We start from the raw sequence: 24,983 nt of genomic DNA, 5'->3' as shown, positions 1-24,983 counted from the left end.
ACCTCCTCCTATGACAATGTTCTTTGGATTATGAAGTTCTAAAAAGTCCGAGAGTGACTTCCAACACTCTCTCTTTTCAGCATAGTGTACAGGAACATACAAGTAAAAGAGAGCTAAGATGAAATTGCTTGAGGTATGTCGAAGCTCGGTGAAGATCCAATGTTGTGTCTCATGGGATCTTTCTAACGAGAAGATTTTTCCAGACCAAAAGGTGCCTATTCCTCTAGCCGAGCCTCTGTCGCTCACTGCCTTCCCATTGCCAAATTTCCATTTTGTGCTGCTTATATTTAGAAGGAGCTCCCCTTCTATTTTTGTCTCTTGGAGCATGAGAATGTCTGTGGGTTCCATTTTCAATAAGTTTTTAATAGCTTCTGCCTTTGAAGGATTCCCCAATCCCTTGTAGTTCCAAGAGACCAGCTGCATTACTTATTGCTTGTTGGGATGGGTCCACCTCCCTTGGGAGGTCAGGTTCTGGGTCTGGGGTTTTTAATGGCTAGTTCATAAGGTGGTAGTCTAAAAATTATGTTTTTTTGCCATAAAAGTTATGGAAATTCCGATTATATTTTGAAAAAATCTAGCAAGGATTTTCGTAAATCTAAATAAAAGCTGTTAAAGTCATAATTTTAGGTGTCTTAAACGTTTTTGATGGTGCTGAATCCATTTCCAACATAAAAAACACGATTCAAACAATGGATCTACAAGATTTTTAATTTTTTTTTTACCCGGATTCCGACCACTTTTGGCCGTTTGGGCAATTCCTCTGCCTCCATAGATGACTCTGTGCAATTCCTCGGCCTCCATAGATGACTCAGTTAATTCATAACTGCTAATTCCAGGTAATGATGCTTCTATGCTATTTAAACATTTGCCAAGATTGATTTTTTTACCTTTGTCTTGAGGATAAACAACATTAGTTGGTTCGAAATGTCTACTAAATCTCAATAATGTGATTAATCTAAAAGACAATCTTATTATCCATATAAATCACAAAAATCTAAAAACTAACTTTAATAATATTAATATTAAATATCTTTTAACAAATTAGATATCAAAATATAAAAACTATTAAATTTATATAAAATACAAAAATTATTAACTTTTTATAAAATATAAAAATAAAAGGATAAATTTAAAATTCCAAGAATGAAAATTGATATTCCAAACTTAATTAGGAGTGTCAGAATATAGGTTCTAAATTTTTTAATATTTTTTATACTACATTTAGGTCCCCATAAATTTTGTATGCTATCTTAGGTCACACCATAAATGCTTTACAGCCCAGCAGTTATTTGTAACAGAGTATATCTCCCAAATTACGCTAAAATCCTGTTTTGCCTCCAACTGCTTCCTGGTAGCTCAACAAAAAAGGACGGTACATCTGTCCGGGTCAAACTGGAATTGCGAAAATCAAGAGAATAGGGGATCAACTCTGATCATATTACTACGTGTGGAATGTCTAATCGTCGTCGGAGCAGTGCTTGTTATGCTGAGCTGTCCCTTACAAGACAGGAATTATTTCATTTGTCTCCGCTGACAGGCAAAGTCCTCTTGCCGGGAACGAGCCTGTGTGTAGGAAATAGAGCAGCCCAGGCAAGATCATTATTACTCATCCTCTCCAAGAATTAAAATTAACCTCACATGGAGGGCACAGGGGAATCGGGGGAATCGATCACTGGACGAGAAGCCAAAGATCGTACCTCAAAGCCCCTGATTCTGCGTCTGTCTCGCAGAACAATTTAGCTACCAGAGGTTGCCTCTGCGACGAATAACAGCTGAAAAATAAAATTGTGTAGAGAAATCGAAGTTTGGAGGTGGAAATTCCAATTGGGTAGAGAAATTGTGATGAAAATTCCAATTGGGTAGAGAAATTGAGGTGAAAATTCCAATTGGGTAGAGAAATTGAGGTCAAAATTCCAATTTGGTAGAAAAATTGTTGAATCAAAGAGGCAGAAACCACCATATTCTGGGTGAAACTTAGATCAAAAGTCCTAGGACATGTCACACTTTTGGGATTCTGAGATAAAGCCTTAACAGGATTGCGCTGAGAATCGAACCTGAGCTGGTTGCCTATTATGGGCAATGTTACTTCCAGTGTGGCTGCAAGATTTGCGTTTTTCCCTCCAGATCCACCAAGCTATAAGCTGTGTATAGATGGGGGCAAATTGTACATGACGAATGTTCCCCGTGATAAATACAAGGATGTTCAGTTGGTCGAAACGAAGGAAGGCAACAGAATAGTTACCATGTATCTGCGCCATCCACATGCTCGCTTCACGTTGCTTTATTCCCATGGCAACGCCGCCGATTTGGGTCAGATGCATGACCTACTTCTGGAACTCAGAGCGCACCTGCGGGTCAATGTGATGAGGTAGGCCTATTAATTTTTTTTTTCTTTATTGCTTTGCATTTCAAATTATCTGTTCGAATTTTGAAATGCAGTGTAGAGAGATTTCTGGAGTGAAGTGTGTAATAGGTTGAAATGTCTGAAGTTTTGGGGTTTTATTATTCCAAAAGTTTTTAGTTTTTTTTTGTTGGAGGATGGGCATAGTGTTTTTGTGTAAAATATCAGAAATGATATTTTAAGGTTTACCAGATTAAAAATTGTCTAGAGTTTATAAGACTATTGGTTTCTTGTTTTTTGTTTTTTTTTGTAATTTAATCTTTTTTATTCAAATTGATGATGAGTTGGCTCAGCTTTCTAATAATTAGTTGGCCCAACTTTCCAACCATCTCCCCGCAGAAAAAACAATACCAAAAATTTAACCTATTTACACCATTTATCTCCAAAAATATATCGACAATATTATAATTTTTATGAATTTATATGTTTGCCTGTTAGATTTTTTTTTTTTTCCTAAAATAGACTGTAATGGCTAGCATGAAGGTGAAAAGTATTAAATTTAGACAATAAAATTTAACACTTTAACTCTGCTCAAACTATTTAACATGCTAAGCTGGATCTGTCTCTTCAACTTGTCCTGACGATGAACCACACTAGTTGGTTCGAAACGCATCGACAAATAATTTATCTTGTGATTTACGCCGAGGAAATTTCTCTTAAACTTGATATGGATCACAGAAGCCTCAATTCAACAATAAAATTGATGGTGATTTAATGTATTACTCTTTTCCTCTAATTGAATTTGATAATTTTGAAATAAGTATATTGGTATGAATGTGATTTAATGATAATTTGAAATGATTTTGGTGATTTGAATTTAGTTTCTGATTGATTTTATTAATAAATATCTATTTATATAGTTTTTACTCAATTTTTATGACTGTGTAACATCTTGTTAATTCCAATCCATAAAGATCTACCTTTACATTATGAAACTAGAGGGCAGTCAATAAAGATCTGCCTTTACATTATGAAACTAGAGGGCAGTCACACAGGTTCCCTTCCCCTTACATCATGGAATCAGAGGGCAGTCACACAAGTTCCCTTCAACTTCAGAAGTCTTTGTTACATCCCTACCTTCTCTACAACTTCAAAAGTCTTTGTCATGCGGTTTCAGAATGGTAAAGACACACAGGTTGGATCACAGATATAGATTTGAATGATTTTCATGTCTCCTCTAGTACAAACTTCTAAAGTCTAATGTTACATCAAGTTTAGGACGAGAAACGAAAATAAAAATAAAAATTGTTTTAGCGTCTTAGTTTAATACAGATGCAAGTATGAAAAAAATGCTATAAAGAAAATCAATCAAATTTATATATTTAAAAAGATCAAAATCAGATTAAAACAATGAACAGAAAAATATTGTAATTATATTTAAAATACTGAAACATAATGTTTATAATTTTTCTATATATGTTTCTGTTTTTGAGAAACTGTGTAGACTCAAATGTGAAACCATTACAATGAAGCTAATCATGTCATAAAACTTGAAACTATTATAGCCAAATTCACCATGTCAGGTCACTTTAGGGGTTAAATTTGAATGAGAAAGATAATAATCATTATTCCCCATTAAACTTAGTTAACAAAATATTAATATTTTTAATAATATAATTATATTTATAATAAAATATCTACAACTATGTAAATGTAAAAATGTATAATAACAAAATGTTTATAAAAAACAAAAAAATAAAATATAAAAAGATATCGTAATAAAATGTTTATAAAAAATAAAATATAAAAATATAACATAACAAAATTTATTATTATATATATATATATATATATATATATATAATAACAAAATGTTTATAACCATTTAAATATAAAAAAAAAAAATAGTTCTGGGGCAGTTCAATTGGTAATTCAATATATGTGAAATTGTTGGAAGCTTCATATCCCCTGTTTGTGACCTCGTTAGAAATGTGAAATTGTTGGAAGGTTCAAATCCCCTGTTTGTGACCCAGTTTACGGAGAGGAACTCTAAACCCCGTTTAGAGAAAGGAAAATAAGCTATAGAATCAAAAATATATTTATATTAAGTCAAATTCAAATCCCCTATTTATGACTGGCTATTTTATATTCTAAATTAAAATAATTAATCACCACCATCATCATCAACACTCCCCTGATCCCACTTTCTTTCATCATCAACACTCCCCTGATCCCACTTTCTAATGGGTGTTCTGTTCTGAATTAAAGCAGTTCATCACCATCATCCTCAAAACCGTCATAATCCTACTTTGTAATGGTGCTAACAAGATAGCTTCCATGTTCTCATGATAAAAGGAAAAAAAAATGAGGGAACACATGCCGAATCTGGAAGCTCTGCAAAGTTGGGTGATCTCTCATAATACCATGAACTTCAATTTCGTTCCCTTCCCATTAATTAATCACATGCGCAATCAAATGTAAACGGTGTGATTCAAAATTTAATAATAAAAACATGGACGAAAGCCTTTTCTGTTGGTCTCTGTTGGCAGTTTCTTACAGGCTAGAGATGGCCAGCAGACACTCTGACCATTTCTTGAGATATAGATTCCCCATCTGTATATAGGAATGAACACCGACTCCTAATGCCGTTTTGGCTTCTGTAAGGCAGAAAATGAACACCGACTCCTAATGACGTTTTGGCTTCTGTAAGGGTTTTCTGCCACAAGTCTCCCCTTAGGTGCGGTTGCTGGTACATCTTTCTTAAAAATAAAATGTCAATCGTAGCTGACATCTGCATAGACAACTCTGACGCCGATCTCAAAACTGAAACTTCTTTGTCACCCCTCTTCATTGGGAACGGGTTTTAATGATGACTTTTATAGAACCCTTGAAACAATTTGTCACGTTTCTTTATTGGGAAGGAGCTGCAATGATGATTTTTATCGAGTCAGGTTAGTTGTGTTCTAGCTGTAGGGGTGGGGATTCCAGATTTTGTTTTCACTCCATTATGCCCAGGAGTCCCCGAAATGATATGCCCCATGACTTCCAACCAATTTGGGCTACACAACCTTTTCTGTCCTTCTTGTTGGTTTAATTTGGCCGAATTTGGTGATGCCACTGTATCATAAGTTCAAAGCAACTTGGGCTACAACAGCTTTGTTACTATTCCTGTAAGTGTAGTTTGGCTGAATTTGGTGATGCCCCTGTATGATTCATAGTTCTGAGCATTTCCTACCTGCTACGGTTAAAAAATGGGTTTATGGAAAAAAGGGACTATTTTATTGGAACCTTCAAACCAAAATCTGGTTTCCGAGATCTTTACCATTCCTACGAGTGTAGTTTGGTTGAATTTGATGGTGCCTCTGTATGACTGAAAGGTCACGTGATAAGGATTTTGGAATTTTTCCACAGAGAACCACGTCTTCTCTCTGGAATTTTGTTTACATTATCCTTTTCTTTGTTAGTTCTTTACTGGAAGGGTAATGGAATAATTTGTACAGTTATCTTTCAACTTGGTCTATTTTCCAAACACTCATAGTAAGAAAAGTAACATCAGTACTAAATAGTCATAAAGGAATTATAAAATGTAAACATTTTATTGAGAAAATCGGCTTTCAAAAATATATTTTCATTTATCTTGGTTAATTTGGCAAAGCCTGTCAAAAACACATGTCACTCAAGACATTTTATAATGAAATTCTTAAAAACATATGTCACTCAAAACATTTTATAATGAAATTCTTCGAACCTTTTAAATGGACTTCATCACCTGCTAATCTCATGAGAAAACACTATAGAGTAAACCAATACCATGATCCCTAAATCATCAACGCTAAACTCATCAATAACCAAATGAAAATTTATTCAATATATTTCACACGTTTGATCACATTCATGCTGCTATATGTTCTTTAATTTTTCTATCTTCTTGACAATGTTCTTCCATTTTTCTATCTACCTGCGTGTCTCTCTTTGTACGAAATATCATGATCCCTAAACCACCAACGGTAAACTCATCAATAACCAAATGAAAACTTATACCATATATTTCACACATATCATATTCATGCTTCTATATGTTCTTTAGCGTTTCTATCCGCTTGACTATGTTCTTTAATTTTTCAATCTACCTGCTTGTTTCTCTGTGTAGGTCACACTTCTCATAGTGTATTGATATTTAGTTTCTAAAGGTTGGGCGGTGTTTCAGTGAGCTTGTTGATTTTTGTTGGTACATATAATTTCGGTGAAGTCAAAAAGTGCATGACGTTTGGATTTCAGGACTTTTCTTCAATGAGCTCATTTTTCACATCTGAATTCCCCTCTTTGGCAGAAACAATGACAACAATTTGAATTTTTGTTATGACATCGTCTTAAGTGATATCGTGACCTGTAGGGGTTATCTAATGCTGGTGTTATAATTATCTGGTTGGATATGGCTGGATGAAATAGTGTTCAGATTGGCAAAGAGATTCAAAAATGAAAGATCTTCTGAAATGCGCAGTTATAAATAAAAAAATGTTACGTTACATTATATACCACTCAAAAAATTTGATTATAGGGGGCTAATGATCTTCATTTAGAAAGGTTTTCCTCATTATAACCTGCAATTGCTCAGTCATTGTGTAGAACACTGACCACTTACAGTATGTTGAAAAGAGTTCAAACTACATAGCAGACGAATTGAGTCTAGATGTTGCAAGTAAATTTCAGGTGCGGGTAGATTGCAATTGCTCACCAACAAAGAGGAAATGGCCTAAGCAGTTGAAAAATAACGGGTGGTCTCTTCCATGTTCCTCTCGTAATTTACTTCTGAAGTGCACAGCGTATATTGGTTTTCATTGGAAGGGCAACAATTTTGTGTAACCTTTCTGAAATAAACAAAAAATCTTTCGACAGGCAATGAGGCCTTCAAGTTTGATCCTGGATCCCACTGATGTGCTTGGAACATTTGATTGCATCCGCATTATAAGATATTTTTACTTTTTTTTTTTTTTTTTCCTGTTAACACATCTATGCTTAGTGCTTACTTGAGATTTAAATGCAACTGTAGCTTCGTGCTATGTAGTGATTGTTGGGCAATACTCATTAGTCTTCTTCAATGTTTGCTTGCAGTTATGATTACTCGGGATATGGAGCTTCTTCTGGGAAAGTAAGATACATGCATACACTATGAACTCAAGTCTTGATTACTTTGAATTTTTCTTTACAGGGAATAACGATAAAACACTACTGTGGCTAGCCTTCTCTTCGAGTCAGAAACTTGAGTTGTACTTAAAATTTCTTTCATAGGATCAATATCAACATGCAGTTTTAGTAAATGACACTTCTAATCTTACTTTAGTTGACTTGTTTTCTGAAATACACCCAGAATCCTCTGTGCTCTATTGAGGATCAATGTTATCAGAACTGGACCGGTCATTGAACCGGTAGACCCTTTGGACCAGGAATTGGTAAGAACTGGATTGAAACCAGTAAAAAAAACGGACCAAAAAACTGGTCAACAAAAAACACATAAAATATTCAAATTTTAAAGAAAAACATATATATTCATCTGTATCCATATGAATCCAAACCATCTATACACAAATAAGTGAAAGTTCTCATTTATATAGCATATAAGGGTGCACATAACCAAAATAACACTGAGTGCAATCCATCTTTGGACCAAAAATACATCAACAAATAGGTCCTAGATGGCCTCTAGCATCCAAAAAAATTCTTGCTACAACAAATACCTACATCGCATCAAAATCTTTGCCTATATTGGGATGTCTGTCTATGACCCTCTAAGCATTAAAATAAGATAGAAAATGCTTAGTATGTCAATTCAAGATTTTGTTTGTGTGTTGGGTACATTTTTAGTAGGATCATGATAGAGGAGTTCAACCACCAATGCCACTAACAGCAAGGTACATATAGGGATTGGTGTTCTTGATTAAATGCTAGTTCCACACCCTCGTACATGACAAAATCCGATGGAAACATCACAAACCCCCAAATCTTGAAATCCTGAAAACTATTAAGTCTTCTGGATTTTGAATGGGATCTAAAATTGTATTTTCTCCATTTGAAATCCCATTATTTCTGAACCGCTCTCAAACATCATGAGTCATTTCATGGTAATGTTATAAATTTAAGTAAAAGGATGTCACTTTTACTTTAAGAATTTAATATTACCATGAATTGCATAGCAATAGTAGCGCCAGAGGCTTGAATATTAGGCATTTGGTCAAATACTAGGCTTCCCCGGTCATAAATCATTATTTAAAAAGAAAAATACTTTCAAAGGGTCCTTTATATCATTGTTCAATGAAAAATGGCCGAACGGTAAAAAATGGTTTGGTTCACCGGTCCGAACTGGTTTTGCCCTCCAACCAGTTGGACTGGCCAGTTCTGACTGGTTTGCTCCAGTTCTGATAATGTTGTTGAGGATATGGTGTACCTTCCGAAACCACCAAATTCTTACCAAATTTAAGCTTTGATAACATAATATAATGTACACAAATGCATAATTGACTGTAACCAATGTTCTTACATATACCTTATGGTAACAACAGTTTTGCTGCAGAAATACATTGCCCATAAGCAATTGATGAACACATTCAGCTATCTCGGTGCATAAAACATATTTCTGCTTATACATGGAATAATAACAGCTGGTACATGGCAATTACATCAGCATTCATATGCATTTACCAGAAATATTCATATATAGTACTTTCACATACATATAATAACATTTCTTTCATGATTGTGACCCCTTCTGGCATATCCACAAGGCCATTTGCCTTAAACTGACATGGCTGGAAATTAATTTACATGACAGTGATAGAGTTATGCACTTTGCAATACAATATATGGCTGTAATAACCTCAGAATTCTGCATAGAAATCATTACCAGACAGTCCAACATCCACTCCTGAGCCTGTTGTCAATTTCCAGACTTGCATCTCCAGGATAAAACAACTCTCATATGAAACAACAATAACAAATTAGACATCAACACATTAGTAACAAAGTTTATAATACTTATCTGTTATCAGTTGCACTTAGGGAAATACCTTCATGGGAGTGTTTTTAGATACAGCCATAGCCACTGGCTGGAGTAAATGCCACCCCCATGCCAGGCAATGAAACAAGAAGGGGGAATTTACTGGCTAAGACAAATGTTTCCTCACCCACGTCAAATAATTATTGAGCTAGGGATTTTATCTCTTAGCCCAAGTTTACAACATTGTTTACAGCTAGGGAACTTATGTTTCAGCACATTAATTCTACAACAACCCATTTTCTATCCTCTCTTTCCCCTCATCCTTGCACTGTGCAACAAATGGGATCCCCTTCACTGTTAAAAAATCCCTTAGGCTATCTCACTTCTCTCCAATGCTGCAATGCATGCTAGCTAGGAAAATCTCCAATGCTGGAATCTTAGTTGTAGCAATTACAAAAGCTCATAGCATTGGTTTTCCTCATATAACCACAGTAACTAGACTTAGGAAAACATCATACCTTTGGGCACAGTGCAATCTCTGCACTAACATGAACATACAGCATACCACTATCATCTCAATGTATGTAAATGACCTCGCAACATTCCAACATAGCAGCACTCTCCTACATAATTTAGCATACTATGATGCTAGGATCTCGGCCTACATATGCCTCCCTTATCATATGTGCATGGTTTTTCAGCATACCTGAATGACAACCCCTTCTATGGTTTCATCCTCTCCAAGGAGAGAATGAATAGATTAATTTTCCCAAAGGTGGAATTCATCCCTTCCCAAGGCTTGCATGAATATATGACTTGCATGGAGATAATAACGATCAGGAAATTAACATAAGGCAAATAAAAGGGATATGAATGCTTAGAATTTGTTAGCCTCAATAAAATATTATTTTATTGGCCACCCCATATTTCCCTTCTCGTCATTTCATTGCCCCCATGGTGCTCCTAGTGAGACAAATACCAAGCACACCTTTTTATATTATTATTGTTACTGTTTATATAGATTTCAAAGTAATCACATGTAAACCACTTACTCACTTACCACATACCTACTGTTTATGTTCATTCTTGTAGGGGGTAATGACATTCCTCCCCCCTTGGAATAACACCATCTTCAATGTTATTCTTTCTAATAATAAAACCATGTCTTCATTCCTGAACTACTCTTATAGCAACTAGAAGAAAAGTATGCTTGTTATAGCCATTTTTATGCAACAATTACCCCCTTTATAGGAATCTTCAACTCTATAAGTAAGCATGTCTATTATAATACAAAAATAAACATGAAATTTTAATCCAATACTCGTCTATATGCACACTTATAAGGATGCCATGGAAAATAGTTCAATTTACTATCATTGCTAATACACCCTTCTGATCAGAGAAATCATGTCACATCTCACAACAGATTCATTTAAGTTGCCTCTTCTTTGTTGCACACTCCTTTCCAGGCTCAAGCATCCCCTTCTCTACTAAATAGCCCCTAGGGTGATTCATCTTGTTAAGGATTTTACATGGCAAGAAGGGTACCAACTTATAGATTCCTATTTCTAGGCATTCACTAATAGGCTCTATTCAATTAATAGTTTCTGGAAATCACTAAGCTCCAATGTCATCATAGTGGCCTTCTTATTGGGCTTCCCAACTTTACAATATTCATCATTATCCCTTATTAGCTAGGTTCGCTATCCACCTATGTCATAACATAAACATACAAATATTATAAGTCATCTCTCTATCTTTCAACCAATAGTTATTAAAATAGTTATTACAACAATCAAATTTCGAAACTATACAAGAATTTTTACGTAATACTTAGCTTTCACTTATGTAGATAGTAGTCCTTTGTCTTTAGTATGGTTTGTTTTCATCCCATATCCAAGGCATCTCTTTATGTAACATTTTTCTGTCAACAGAGAATTCTTGTAATCCATCAAAATGTGACTGCTTTTACATATCATATTTTCACTACCTCATCGACAAATGCCCTTGAATTATCCCCATTACCTACCACTTTGTGGGTGATATCCCTAGGAGAAATTTTTTCTCCAAGATGGTCCTCAGCTGACAGCCAACAACCCCTAGATAGCTCGATGTGCCATCATCTCCGCCACCTGATCCAGCCATGTGGTTCCTCGCCCATCTGTTATGATCGTATGTTTGAAGGTGGGCCTCTCGACTCCAAAGCTATGACTTTTCATTGGTTTGGTTGAATAATTTTGTTTACTTATCATTGATACTTTTGAGCATGGATTGGTGGGGGCGATATTTGGGGTAGCATCGGATGTGCTCCAGGCCTCAAATTTTGCAAGGAGGCTTGGGCACATGCATTCCAAAGAACCCATAAAGCGTTTTGGAAAATTCCACCTAGAAGTGATTCTATTAAAATAATTAATATTTTTAATGGTGTTCCTAAGTCTAAACTTAGGAAAATTAAAATATTAATGAGTATTAATCTAATCAGGGGTGAAACTTCTAGAAAAAGCCATGGATCAAGCCAAAACGATATGAGTCGTTGATTATGTTTTAGTCTAGGTCGTTGGTTGTCCAACAAGAAGATATAAGAAGGGGCTTGAGGGTCATTTGGAAAACACATAGAGAGATTGAGAAAATTGATTTTTTGAAGTGAGAAGTTCTCAAGAGGAAAAATCAATTGAAGAGATCTCTTGCAGTTGAGGGGCAGGGATAGCAGCTTCCGAAGAGAGATTCTCAGCGGGAGATATATCAGTAGAGCGAGCAGTGAGTAATCCAGAGAAGCCTTGACGCAGAGGCTGATGCAGGGCCAGAAGGGCCATGCAAAAGCAACGCAGAGGGAGAGAGAGGAGTTTGAAATCTGCAGAGGAATTCGATTTTTCGGAAGCCAGGAGCTGGGGTGTGAGACTGGGAGGCAGAAATCAATTTTCCTGGGCAACAGATCGACCAGCTAGAGAAGTGACGCAACACCCGTAGAGCTTGATGCTGGCCTGATGCAGACACTGCGCAGAGGTAGCTAGAAAAGCCGGGAGGCAGTTAGTTTGGGGCTGGATCATCCAAGATTTCTCAGTGATTGTGTGAGGTAAAATTCACAAAGCTTCTGCTAGTATTTCTCTTTGTAATTGAATGACCCTGTGAGGTATTCGGTGATGTATTTAGAATTTGCTACTGCTTAATAATATAAAACCCTCAGAGCTGCAGCATCGGTTTTCCCGCATTGGGTTTAACTGTGTCCTATGTGTTTCTATTTTCCTTGCTCAGTTTCTATGTTTCAAAATCATATTTAATTGATGTAGGTTGCTTCAGTAATTTACTTCAATGTTTCACAATGTTGAAAATATCGGTATCGGCAAAATATCGGCGAGGGTCCAGAAAATATCTTATCGGCAATATCGGCAAGCATAAAAAATAAATTTTCAAATTTTTAAATATAGCCGATATTTTGCCGATATTTTCAAAATATCGCGATATTTTGCCGATATTTTCCGATTTTGCTGATATTTTCAAAATATCGCGATATTGTCAAAACAGAAAATATCGCGATATTTTCTCGGCGATACATCGTTTTGCCGAAAATATCGCGATAATTTCGAATATCGCCGATATTATCAACAGTGATGTTTCACGAAGAAATCTGAAAAAAGCTTGTAATGTAATTTGCAATCTAGGTGAAGTAGATTCAATTGGTTGCAGTAGGATTCCTGAGACTGTTAGATCTAGGATTTTTCACATGGTATCGAAGTTGTTGATGTGAAACAGGGAAGAGCAGATCTAGCACTGAAGCAAGGGCCAACTTGCTGCAGTAAGCAGTAGTTCGAATCCCCACAAGGGATTGCGCAGTTCTAGCCAGGAGGGCTATATTTTTGAGGTTATCTCTCTCTAAGTGAGTTGACAGAGAGGTAATGCTACCAGATCGAAAACTTGCCAAGGCAGAAGGAGCCACGCAGAGTTAGAGGGACGCAATTTTCTGCAAGCTGAGCGTTGGGCAGAAAGAGGAAGCATATCGCATAGTGAGGGAATACTTCTTCAATGTTTTCTTGCTGAGGAAATCAATATTTCTCATTTGCTGGGCAACAGAGGAGCAGTAGACTTACCAGCTCCATCAGGGAGTGCGTAAGTCAGCCTAGGAGCTATGCAGTAGGGAGAAAGAGGGAGTTGCTCGACATTTTTCGGAAGATATGGCAACCAGTGGCTTGAGGGATCAGGATAGGTTGGACGGGGCTTCCAACTATGTCATCTGGAAGGCTAGAATGTCTTTCCTTCTAGATGAGCATGCTCTCAAGAGTCAAGACGTATGTCGATAATGTAGTAGTTGTCCCTGCGGATGCAGATCCGCTGAAGAAGTACAAAACTGAAATGTCAAAGTCCAAGAGGATGATCCTGGATGGGGTCAAGGATCACATGGTGTGCCACGTTGCTAGCAAAGGAATTGTTGTCGCACAAAGTGTCTAGGCACCGTGACAATGCTCAGAGTAAGGGTTGTCACTCATCCTTACTCACTTTGTTTAGACTCTCTCCTAGAAAAGTCAAGGGGGGGTAGTCCTGTGGAATACAAGTTCTAGGAGACTTAAGGATGAACAACTTGATGAAAAAAAGTCCTGGTTAACCGAGGTGGATAGATCTAACAATTAAGACAAATAAGACAAACACGAGATAGAAATGATTTTCAGACCAGTGCCTTAATATTTAGTTAACAATAAACCAAATGAAAACAAGTTATTCAAAGAAATTTTAATAGAAGTGACGATCATGAACGATTAAATATAAAATGCTCAAAACTTTAGCATGCAAAAAGATTCTAGCAATTAAATACCATGAAGAACTATGAAACTTAAATGCTAAGCAAGATACGATCCTAGATTTAAAATGATTTTCTCTAAATGACCCAGATCTAGAAAAAATTATCTTTCTCCTATAGTCAATCTTTAGATATGATTCGAAAACATTAATCGCGCTTGACAATAGAGAAATCAATACCACAAAAGTTTACATTTAAAATTTTTAAACTTAACACAAAAAGACACGAAGGAAGAATTTAATTATCCCTTAGGTAAATTTTTGATGTGGTAAGCTTATGAAGCAAATTTAATGTGGCAAATTATTATTTTTTTTAATGTGACCAAATATAAAAATCAAAAGACCATAATTAAATTTAAAATTTTAATGGGCCGTAGGCCACATAAAAATTTAATTTTTTAAATGTGAAAGCTTAGATCTTCTTTTGATTTATTTCATTCGCAATTTCAAAGTCACCATTTTTTTTTAGATTTTAAAAAATGCTTTTTAAATGAAAACAAAATCAAAACCTGAAAACAAAAAGAAAATCACAACAGAAAAGAAAAAATAAAAGTCATAAGTTTAAGCAATTTTTTTTAGATTTGTTTTAAGAAAAGAAAATCAAAACAAAAAAGGCATGAAATATAAATAAAACAAAAGAACCAAAAATGAAGCAAGAAAAGGCAAACCCTAAGAAATGAATTCGAATTACATAAAAAAAATAACCTAAGTTAAATGAAACTAAAACATAAAATAATAAACAAAAAAAAGGTCAAATTGTTTTGTTTCTTTGCAGGTCTGGCGGCGTATGGGAGCGAGTTGCTTTGGCAACACGTTGAAGGCAACGAAGGGAGAGATGGCAAGTCGAGGAGCCACAGGGAAAGCAAGGCTGCGACAGGAGATGGAGCTACAGCGAGCAGCGAGCAGGGATGGCAACGCTTGGATAGGGAGGAAGGAACTGTGGGCTAAGGATTAGACGTAGGTAGAGGACTGCTGCAAGAATGGAGGACGGCGGAAAAGAAGCAGGAAAAGGAGAAACGCGGGCTGAGGAGGAGCCGCGATGCAGTTAAAAGAGGGTTTACGGAGCAAGGGATGGAGCCGCGGAAATGAAAGGAAGCTCGTGGGCTGGAGTGGAGGAAGGGTTGCGGATCAGAGAGAAAGAGGTGGGGTTGAGGAGCAAGATGGAGGGAAGATTGCAGAAAAAATGAAAAAACCCTAGGCAGCAAAATAAATTTCGAAATTTTTTCAGAGCAAAAACGCAGAAAAAAAGATGGAAAAATGCAGTAAGAGACAACAACAGAATTTCGAGAGGCTTCTAGGTAGAAAAATGGTAGCCCAAAACTAAAAAAAATTCCCATAATTTTTTGATTTAAAATGATATTCTTTTACTTTAGATTTGTTTTTAAAACACTTATAAAATCTCGAGATTTAAATCTCAAAACCCTCGGACTATAAAATTTTTGAACAATATCAATGCAAAGTGATATTGAGGCCAAATCTTACCCTCCAGGGCCTAGATCTGGTTTCAAACAAAAATTTTCCTTCAGATATGCCACTGCAAAATAGAACACCCAGAGACGATATACACAATAATGAAATAAAAAACCCTAAAAACCCAGTTGAATAATTACAATAATTACAATTTGAAGGCTCTAAGTAGCCAGATCTATCATTATGCTCCATAGAGTTTTTTTTGTTTTTGTTTGTTTGTTATTAATTATTATTATTATTATTTATTTATTTTTTTGTTTATTTTATTTAAATTTTAAAGGAGGTGCTAACTCGAAACCCCCATGCATCAATAAAACAAAAATTCTTATTACAAGCCCGAGATTAATTTAGCTGGGCTCTTCAGGAAACACAGATCGAGAGTTGGTTGGTCCAACTGAAAACTTCCCCTAACGCACGAGGATCTAAATCAAGATTTCCCTACAAAACTCGATCCAGCCATTAAAAATAGAGCGAGAAAATAATAATAAAACTTAGACAAATAGAGATACCTGCTATTACGTTCAAAATTTAGATTATTATTCAAACCCCATCGACTGAGCAAGATACCTGTACTCAAATCACTCTTTAGAAGCTATCATCATTGGCTTTAGAAAAAAATCATGCATAAAAATAAAACATCTTATAGTATTCCCATGAAGAGTAAAACCAACAAAATTTAACCCAAAATATTTCTTTATTATCCAAAAAAAGGATTACATTAGAGCTTCTTGTTACCCTCATGACTCAGAGATCGGATGGATTGTCTGACAAATGACCTATTTACAGATAAATCCTCCAACGGCTAGTTCGAGTGATCCTCGTCAAAGTAATCTCGATCGTTGATAGAGATCAAAATATCTTTTAATCTCGTCTGTCGAAATATTTTATTTTTGAGGAAATTCGAATTTTTCATTTAAATGCATTTTAATTAACTCAAAAATAGATTTTTTGAGTTAATTTCCCCAAAATTTTGACTTGGACTTAACCCCTAGGGATCAAAGGTTTAAAATTTATCAAAATAATTAATTTACTTTAATCCTTGGACCTCTTAAAATTTAATTTTTTAGGACCGACGAATTTTGCCTTGGGAGGATTTAAATTTATCTAGGACCTAGAATTAATTAAATTTATGGCTTAGGATTTTAATTAGTTTTGGGCCAGAAAATTTAATTAATTAACTTATGAGGGGATACATTAATTTTCCAACCCTCAAGACACTTTACATCATGATTTTCATATTTCTTACATCATAAGGGGGAAAACCCATTTGTAATAAACCCTCCCAGACTACCCATTTCTACCACAAATATAATCCAACAGGTCAAGTAATTTGTAATAAAATAATCTAACCAAATAGTTAGGATTATTTCAAAATTACTTTTACATAGACTTAATTTAGAACACTAGGATTTGCCTACGATCCTAGTGACAAAATCCATTCCAGCTTTGGGGTAAGACTGGAGCGGAAAACTCTGCCGATTATTAGAAAATGAATTGGTGAGACGAAAAACCTCCTAGAATGGAGATCGTCACTAGAAAGGTAGGTTTACCCAGGTCGTTACGTACATGACATGGGTTTGCTAAGATTATTTACATTATACACATGCATAATGGGTTTACATAACATCTTAGAAGTCAAGCTGATGATGATAGCTAGACGGCACAGACACATTGATCAGGCGCTATTCCTTTTGTGAAAAAAGGGGGTGTACTACTATGGGTTGTTGACACGTAGTGGTCAACAAGAACCCCTAAGGAGATCTAGGATGTCTTGGCCACATTGTATCGGGTATCTTCCGAGAAGCGGAAGATGTACTGAGAACAAAAATTGAGGTTTGCGCAGATGTTGAAGAGAGAACGTGTGGGTCCATTCCCCACAAAATTGAAGGAGACCCGTGATGCGCTGTTAGTTGCGGGGCATACACCTCAGGATTCAGAGTTAGTGAGACTGGCTCTAAATTCCGTCTTGGATGAATGACAAGTCTTTGTCCAGAGTATCCTGGGCAGAGCAACGTTGCCAAATTGGGACGAGATGTGGGCAGCTCTGAAACAAGAAGAGTTGAGGAGAGACCTGCTCAAGGTCAAACTTGATGGGAGCAGTGACAGCAGTGGGTCGAAGCCCAAAGGAGAGGAGGAGGATAGAACAGCCCTTGCATCGAAGGGACAGAGGGGCAACAGAGACGAAAGAAGGACGTCTCCAAGGTGAAGTGTTTCAGATGTGGCGAGATGGGCCACTATGCATCCCAGTGTCCTTTGAAGAAAAAGGACAAGGATGAGAAGCATGATCTTAAGGTTGCAGCCACAAAGATCGAATAGGAGGAGGAGTTCGCCATGATAGCCAGGATACCTCCAAGAGGGAGGTGGGTTGATATAGGACTGTAGTTTGATAAAGCTACAGATGGGCAGGATCCGTGAGGAGCCCACCTCTTGGATCATCACCTTGCTACGGGAGCCCATGATCATTAGTAGTGGGATGGTGGAGTTTCAGTTGGTGCCATGGAGTGTTGATTCGACAGATGCAGTGGTTAGTAGCGCCAAAATGTGAGCAACACAAAGCAGAGAGGCAGTGGTGCGAGGAGGCACAGTGCAAAGCTTTAGAAGCGCAGTAGCTTCTGAAGAGAGCGTGGGACTAGCAACAGTCAAGATTTCAGCACCAAGGTGTATCCACTGGATACTTGTTCAGTTTTGGGTGTTTTCAGTTGCTTCTCTCAGCAACTGAGTTGTAGTGTTAGCAATGGCAGTGATAGCAGCATAGTAGGTGCAGCGTTTGAGAGGGAGTTGCAGTACAAATGTAGCATTGGTAGTGGTAATGTCAAAGGCATCAATACAGTAGTAGCAACAGTGCAATAGTTGGTGGACAACATGTCATACATCAGCAACGCAGAGGACGATGCTTAAGAATCAGAGCAGTATGCAGTAGCAGTGTTTTGCTAGAGCACATTCCTCGCTAAGAGGGAGTGTTGATTTAGGGTAGCATCAGATGTGCTCCAAGCCTCAAATTTTGCAGGGAGGCTTGGGCACATGCATTTCAAAGAACCCAGAAAGCGTTTTGGGAAATTCCACCCATAAGTGATTTTATTAAAATAATTAATATTTTTAATGTCCTAAGTCTAAACTTAGGAAAATTAAAATATTTATGGGTATTAATCTAATCAGGGGTGAAACTTCTAGAAAAAGCCACAGATCAAGCCAAAACGATCTTGAGCCTTTGATTATGTTTTAATGTAGGCCGTTGGTTGTCAAACAAGAAGATATAAGAAGGTGCTTGAGAGTCATTTGGAAAACACACAGAGAGATTAAGAAAATTGATTTTCTAAAGTAAGAAGTTCTCAGGGGGGAAAATCGATTGAAGAGATCTCTTGCAGTTGAGGGGCAGGGATAGCAGCTTCCGGAGAGAGAGATTCTCAGCCGGAGATACATCAGTAGAGAGAGGCAATGAGTGATCTAGAAGCCTTGACGCAGAGGCTGACGCAGGGCCAGAAGAGCCACGCAAAAGAAGCGCAAAGGAAGAGAGAGGAGTCTGAAATATGCAGAGGAATTCGATTTTTCAAAAGCCAGGAGTTGGGTGTGAGACTGGGAGGCAGAAATCGAATTTCCTAGGCAACATATTGACCAACCTGAGAAGTGACGCAACACCCAGAGAGCTTGACACTGGGTTGACGCAGACACTGTGCAGAGGCAACTAGAAAAGTCGGGAGGCAGTGAGTTTGGGGCTGGATTAGCTAGGATTTCTCAGTGATTGTGTGAGGTAAAACTCACAAAGCTTCTGCCAGTATTTCTCTTTGTAACTGAATAACCCTGTGAGGTATTCAATGATGTATTCAGAATTTGCTACTGCTTAATAATATAAAACCCTCAGAGCTGCTGCACCGATTTTCCCGCATTGGGTTTTTCTGGGGACTTTTGTCCAAAAATAACTATGTCCTATGTGTTTCTATTTTCCTTGCTCAATTTTTATGTTTCAGAATCATATTTAATTGGTGTAGTCTGCTTCAGTGATTTACTTCAATGTTTCAAAAAGAAATCTGAAATAAGCTTGTAATGTAATGTACAATCTAGGTGAAGTAGATTCAGTTGGTTGTAGTAGGATTCCTGAGGCTGTTAGATCTAGGAATTTTCATAGGGGATTTGACAGAAAGAGTGGGCTAGGTTTGTACTCTTGTCTCCTCTGCCCGATTCGGTAGTTAGCCTTGTATCCTAGTCCCATGAGATCTTCTTTATGGGCCATTAGTGTTAGGAATGTCACTACATGGGAAATCTCGATTTTGGTTGTGTTGTCCTGCTCCCCAACACCATAATTCCCATCCACTCATTTTAACCCCATTCATCACTCTTCCCATTCAGGTCCACATGTGTCCATTGAGTCTACATAAGGTTAGCCTCCCCCTCCCTAGTCCACACTTTGGGTCGGGCATGGAATGATGCCCAGAGGTTGATGCGGCTAAAAGGAAATGAAAAAGCATAATTTGGCCACTTACAACAGGAAATGTACCACAAAATGCAAAATATGGCAGGGACGTACAAATTTAGCATGTGGGCAAAAGCCAAACATGAACTCTACTCTTCATTCATGGCCATCACCCTGATTCCTATGGGCCCTAGATGAGCCCCCCTCCACATTAAGGAACCCATGATTGTCTCGACTCCCAACCCCCTGTGAGCAATGCGCTGCCCTACCTTAAAAGGGGGGGTATCTATTGCTATATTCTACACATCATGCTCTCATCCCCTGGAGCCCCGAGCAGTTATAAATAAAAATCAATCAAAGGAAAAATGCATATGAAGAAGGGTGGACAAACAAAGATCGAGGTAACTCCTATACCAAAATTTGGTCCCTGCTACACTCACATACCCAAGTTTGAGCTTCCCTCATCATAGCTACCCTTGTACCATCACAGGTGGCTTGGAGCCTTCCCCTCATCCCTACTCCGCCTCATCACTATGTCACATGCCACCTACCCATTGATGGATGTACCATGGACATGTCATCCCCTTTAAAGGCTAAAACCACCTAATAAGGTCCTTGGGTAACCCCCTTATTGAGTTTGGAGACACCTGTACATGCCAAAGCCCACTTTGGAAGGGCATGCCATCGTGAATTTCCCACTTGATTCCATGATTTGTAAGCTCTTTTACTTGATTACTCTAATGATTGGTTGTATTGGAGGGCAAGGAGATGTATTGGATTTTATGCAGGATTGCAGGTGGGTCCCCATTTTGGGGTTTGGTATTCCTATACGAGGTCCAAGACCTTCAGAGGGCCACATTGGCACTTGTAGGGTGAGCGTTGAGAGCCATGGTTCTCCAACATAACAGACAACACTTCATGGATCCCTATCACCATTCACTGATTGCTCGTGTTCCACCTTTTGGATGATGATGATGCGCCTAGTTCACCATGCCCAACCGGCTCCACACTTGCACCATACACTTGGCAGATGTTCCAAGGTCCAGATGAGGATGTGCCTCACTGCAGAAGACAAAGGGAGGGCTTATGTCATCATCCTAGCCATTACAGATAGTTTACAAACATTATCGATCCACTTGGAGACACATGAGGATGTCCTTATGCCCCTACACCCACTTGGGAGCACCACAATGCTTTGCTTGAAATACAAGGGGCCAACCCCTTGTCCACTATATTTGGAGTCCATTCTCTCACCATGACACACTTTGGACTTCATCAGGTCTTCTCAATGGCCGAACGACTCATTATGTTTATTATTGTGTCCTCTTGAGAGACTTATTTTTATGTTATTGAGCTATCTTGGTGGGATTGTCACTAAGGGATGTTATTATTGCACATTATTTTATTATCTGGGGCTTAATTAGGCCTAATTAGGCAAATCAAACTCATTAGCGATGGTATAAATTTTTGAGAGGCTCATTCATTCCTCTCATCATCACTTGGATTGTTGAGACATTTTCACACTTTTTGCTGGGGTGATCTTTTTGGAGTTTCTTGATGCACTATGATGTTTGGATTTTCGCTATTGTCTTTGGAGCTTCTTTCTAATGCAAAGTTGATGAATGGATATATTCTCTCTCTCATGTTAGTGAACTTTAAATGCTATTCTTGTTATCTTACTTGTCAAATGCATGTATATTATTATCATTATTCTTGTATGCAAAATTATTTTGGGACCTCTAAATAAGTGATTTAATGCATGCGTTGCTTTTGAGGGATTGGGTGAATGTTCCTAGAGGCACTTCTTGGGTTGAAAGACCTCAAAACTTTATCTCTTTGGCATATTTGAAGTATAAATATTTAATAACCTAGTTGCTACCCTTAAGTAGGCTAGCGAAGGTGAATTAGGGCTCCTTGGCTCACAAAATTCTTCAATCTAGGTGTATCTTGACTCCATTAAGCCCCCTAAGCAATGCACTGATCCTTGCATCCTCTTGATGGTCAAATTTATCTTTCTTTTTTCCACTTTTCTAAATTCTAGGCCTAACCCTAGAGGGTCACCTAGGGAACCAATCAAATTTCTTTCTAGCCATCCAAACACCTTGATTTTTGGTCCACTACTACATTGGGTTTATATCCAGAGGCCCTCCAAGTTTCAAGCAAATCTAACAGTGGAATCCCGAGATATAGCAAGCCCTAGCCACAAGACCAATTCTTGCCCCAACTTGATTTTGGTTAGTGTCTTCATTGGGATCATTGCATTCAAAATCTCAAAGAAGATTAACCCTTTGGTCCTATTCTACTCCCCAATTAGGTCAAGCCCCTCCTTGAGTGATCAACTTATGCTTGACCTAGTTTGGGTCCACTTGGCTTCTCGGTGGTCCCACCAATCTACAACTCAAATTCCACAAGGATCACTTAGAAGCCATTTCTTCATTAGGATATTTGAGTCTAGGAACCCTCATTTCAAAGAATATTCCTTAAATCTAAACTCAAGAATCCCCTTAGCCCCTCCTAGAGAACCTATCACCTTGCTTCTTAAGCAAGTAAGCCATTTGCCTAAGCCTTTCTTGAGAATAGGCTTTGGGAATTGCTCCTTATCCTATTATTGCTCCATTCATCTAGTGATTCCCCTCATATTGGGCATCCTTCCATCTTTGAAAATCCATAAAGAGCAAGGAGCCTTAGCTGAGGTGATAGTGGGCTATCGCTCCATTGTTGCCCCTTGACCTAGTAGTCGCTCCATAGGATCCCCTCCTAGGACCTCTGCTAGTTTGAGCGGTAACATTTTGGCGCCGTTGCCGAGTAATGAGACGTTTGAACTTCGTATTATTTCTCATACGACAATATTGATATATCATTCATGGTGACTTAATTGGAAGAACGAAGCCCTAGTTCTTCATTAACCTTTAAGGTCAATGCTTGTAGGGTGGAGCAAGCATTTTTCTGGGCATCTTTAAATTCACCTTGGCGACTCCTACGTAATTTACATGTATATCTCAATAGGATGTCTTTCTTTGATGATTTTCCCGCTTTGGGCATCACTAGCATCCTTGGGCACCTTAATCGTGTCACTGGAAGGATGGTACGTGGGGTACTCGTGTTTGATGGTGATCCACTCTTCGCAATTGATCATGTAGAAACATTTAATGCACATGCTTCAAAAGAGAAAGTGGTCCACCAGGATGTCCTTATATTGTTATTCGTGAGATCTCTCTGTGGTCATAACTCCTGGTTGCATAATCATGAACCTAGGAGCATCTCATATATTAAGGAGTTCTTTGATGGATTTCCAAGACATTTTCAAGTGTGCCCCACATTAAACCTTCAAGAGGAAGCCTTCATTGAGCATTAGCATAACCTTGGGAATCTAGATGATGAGCAGGAAAGGGGGTCCTCCCTAGGTTTGCATGATGAAAGATGGGATGATAATTCTAAAAGCACGTGCGATAGGGAGGGTGAGTTTGTAGAGAGTGAAGTTAGGGTTAACCCTACCTTTCCCAAGGATACTATCTCTGATGATCTACCCTTTGAAAACCTTGGAGAAGGTGATTTCATAGCCCTCTCAAACTTGATATCAATGATTACTTACATATTAATGAAGGAAAATGGGAGGTTCATGGAAATTGTTTTGACAAGGACCCTATTTATGACACTGATGATGATGATATCGATAGGACCCTTGTCTTTCCTCATAATCCTGGGTTGTAGTTGAGTCTTGTGTGGACCCTTTTCTCAACTCTTCTTACATTATCACTAATAATGAGGAATCCTCCATCCCTCCTAAGTGTAATCATCATGGGCAACCTACTTGTGTTTCTCCATCTCATCAGTCTCTCTTTCCTACTAATCATGACCCTATGGTGGCCATAAAGCATGACATAAATGATAAGGACCATGATGGAAGTGATATGCCTGAGGTTTCCATCCATCAAAAGTTTATGAGCCTGATTGTTGACATCTCTATCTTTTGGTTAGAGGAGAGGATCTCGTGGAGTAGATTACATCCCTTTGTTCCCTCTTCTCCTATGATCCTCCATGCATGGACATTCTATTTTTCCACCTCCCATCCTGGTGACATTCCATATGATTGTTTTTGTCCTTGCTCTTGGATATGCTACATAAGTAATCACGGGGCAAAATGTTTTTGTATTGATATAGTGATGTCCTGGTTGCATTAGCTCTATGATTACACTTAGTACTTGTATGATGTAATATGCATGATAGGTACGATGCATTGCATGCTAGTTTCTTATTAGAACTAACATCATATGATATTATCATAATAGATTAGATGCATTTAGATTAAATTGCATAAATTTAATTACTAATTGATTTTTAGTGGCCTAATATAAGCATGTGCGATCATGAGACGCCACAAAAGCATCTTGCCCTATATGTTTGATTTGTGACATGTGCAGTTGACAGCCTTGCAAACCCAAGAGATTGCTGGAGTTCTCATGACCTCCCTGTTCGAGTACATTTGTGCACTCTCCAGAGAGATTAGTCCCAGTTGGAGCCAAATGTTACCCACCACTTTGTGGGTGATATCCCTAGGAGAAATTTTTTCTCCAAGAATGTCCTCAGCCGACAATCAACAACCCCTTGTAGCCCCCAAATAGCTCAATGTGCCATCGTCTCCACCACTTGAGCGAGCCATGTGGTCCCTCGCCCATCTGTTATGATCGTATGTTTGAAGGTGGGCCTCCCAACCCCAAAGGTATGACTTTTCATTGGTTTGGTTGAGTAATTTTGTTTACTTATCATGGACACTTTTGAGCATGGATTGGTGGGGGGCAATTCGACTGAAAGAGTGGGCTAGGTTTGTACTCTTGTCTCCTCGGCCTGAGTCGGTAGTTAGCTTTATTATCTTATCTTTCGTCAAGCAATTACCATATTAAGTGTGTATGAAGATCACAAAACAAGAGACACAAGATGTAGGTATTATGCCAGGGCAAAACCCCCCTCGAGGGGAAAACCTAGTC

At 37.8% G+C, this 24,983-nt stretch overlaps 1 protein-coding gene across 1 annotated transcript in view; it reads left to right on the top strand.

Annotated features, from left to right (window-relative positions):
- Positions 1 to 1,288: 1,288 nt before the first annotated feature.
- LOC149240801 (uncharacterized) overlaps positions 1,289 to 24,983 on the top strand; it is a 113,989-nt gene continuing 90,294 nt past the window's right edge. The window contains exons 1-2 of the mRNA XM_089373840.1: positions 1,289 to 2,368; positions 7,454 to 7,490. Coding sequence (XP_089229966.1) covers positions 2,073 to 2,368; positions 7,454 to 7,490 — 333 coding nt within the window. The 5' untranslated portion in view covers positions 1,289 to 2,072. The remainder of the gene's footprint in view (positions 2,369 to 7,453; positions 7,491 to 24,983) is intronic.

This window comes from Pinus tabuliformis, chromosome 8, assembly GCF_031772625.1.
Source record: "Pinus tabuliformis cultivar Carrire ecotype Pingquan chromosome 8, CPIR1, whole genome shotgun sequence".
Lineage (NCBI taxonomy): Eukaryota > Viridiplantae > Streptophyta > Pinopsida > Pinales > Pinaceae > Pinus > Pinus tabuliformis.
Note: the sequence above shows the minus strand (reverse complement) of the source record. Positions and strands in the feature narration are given on the sequence as shown.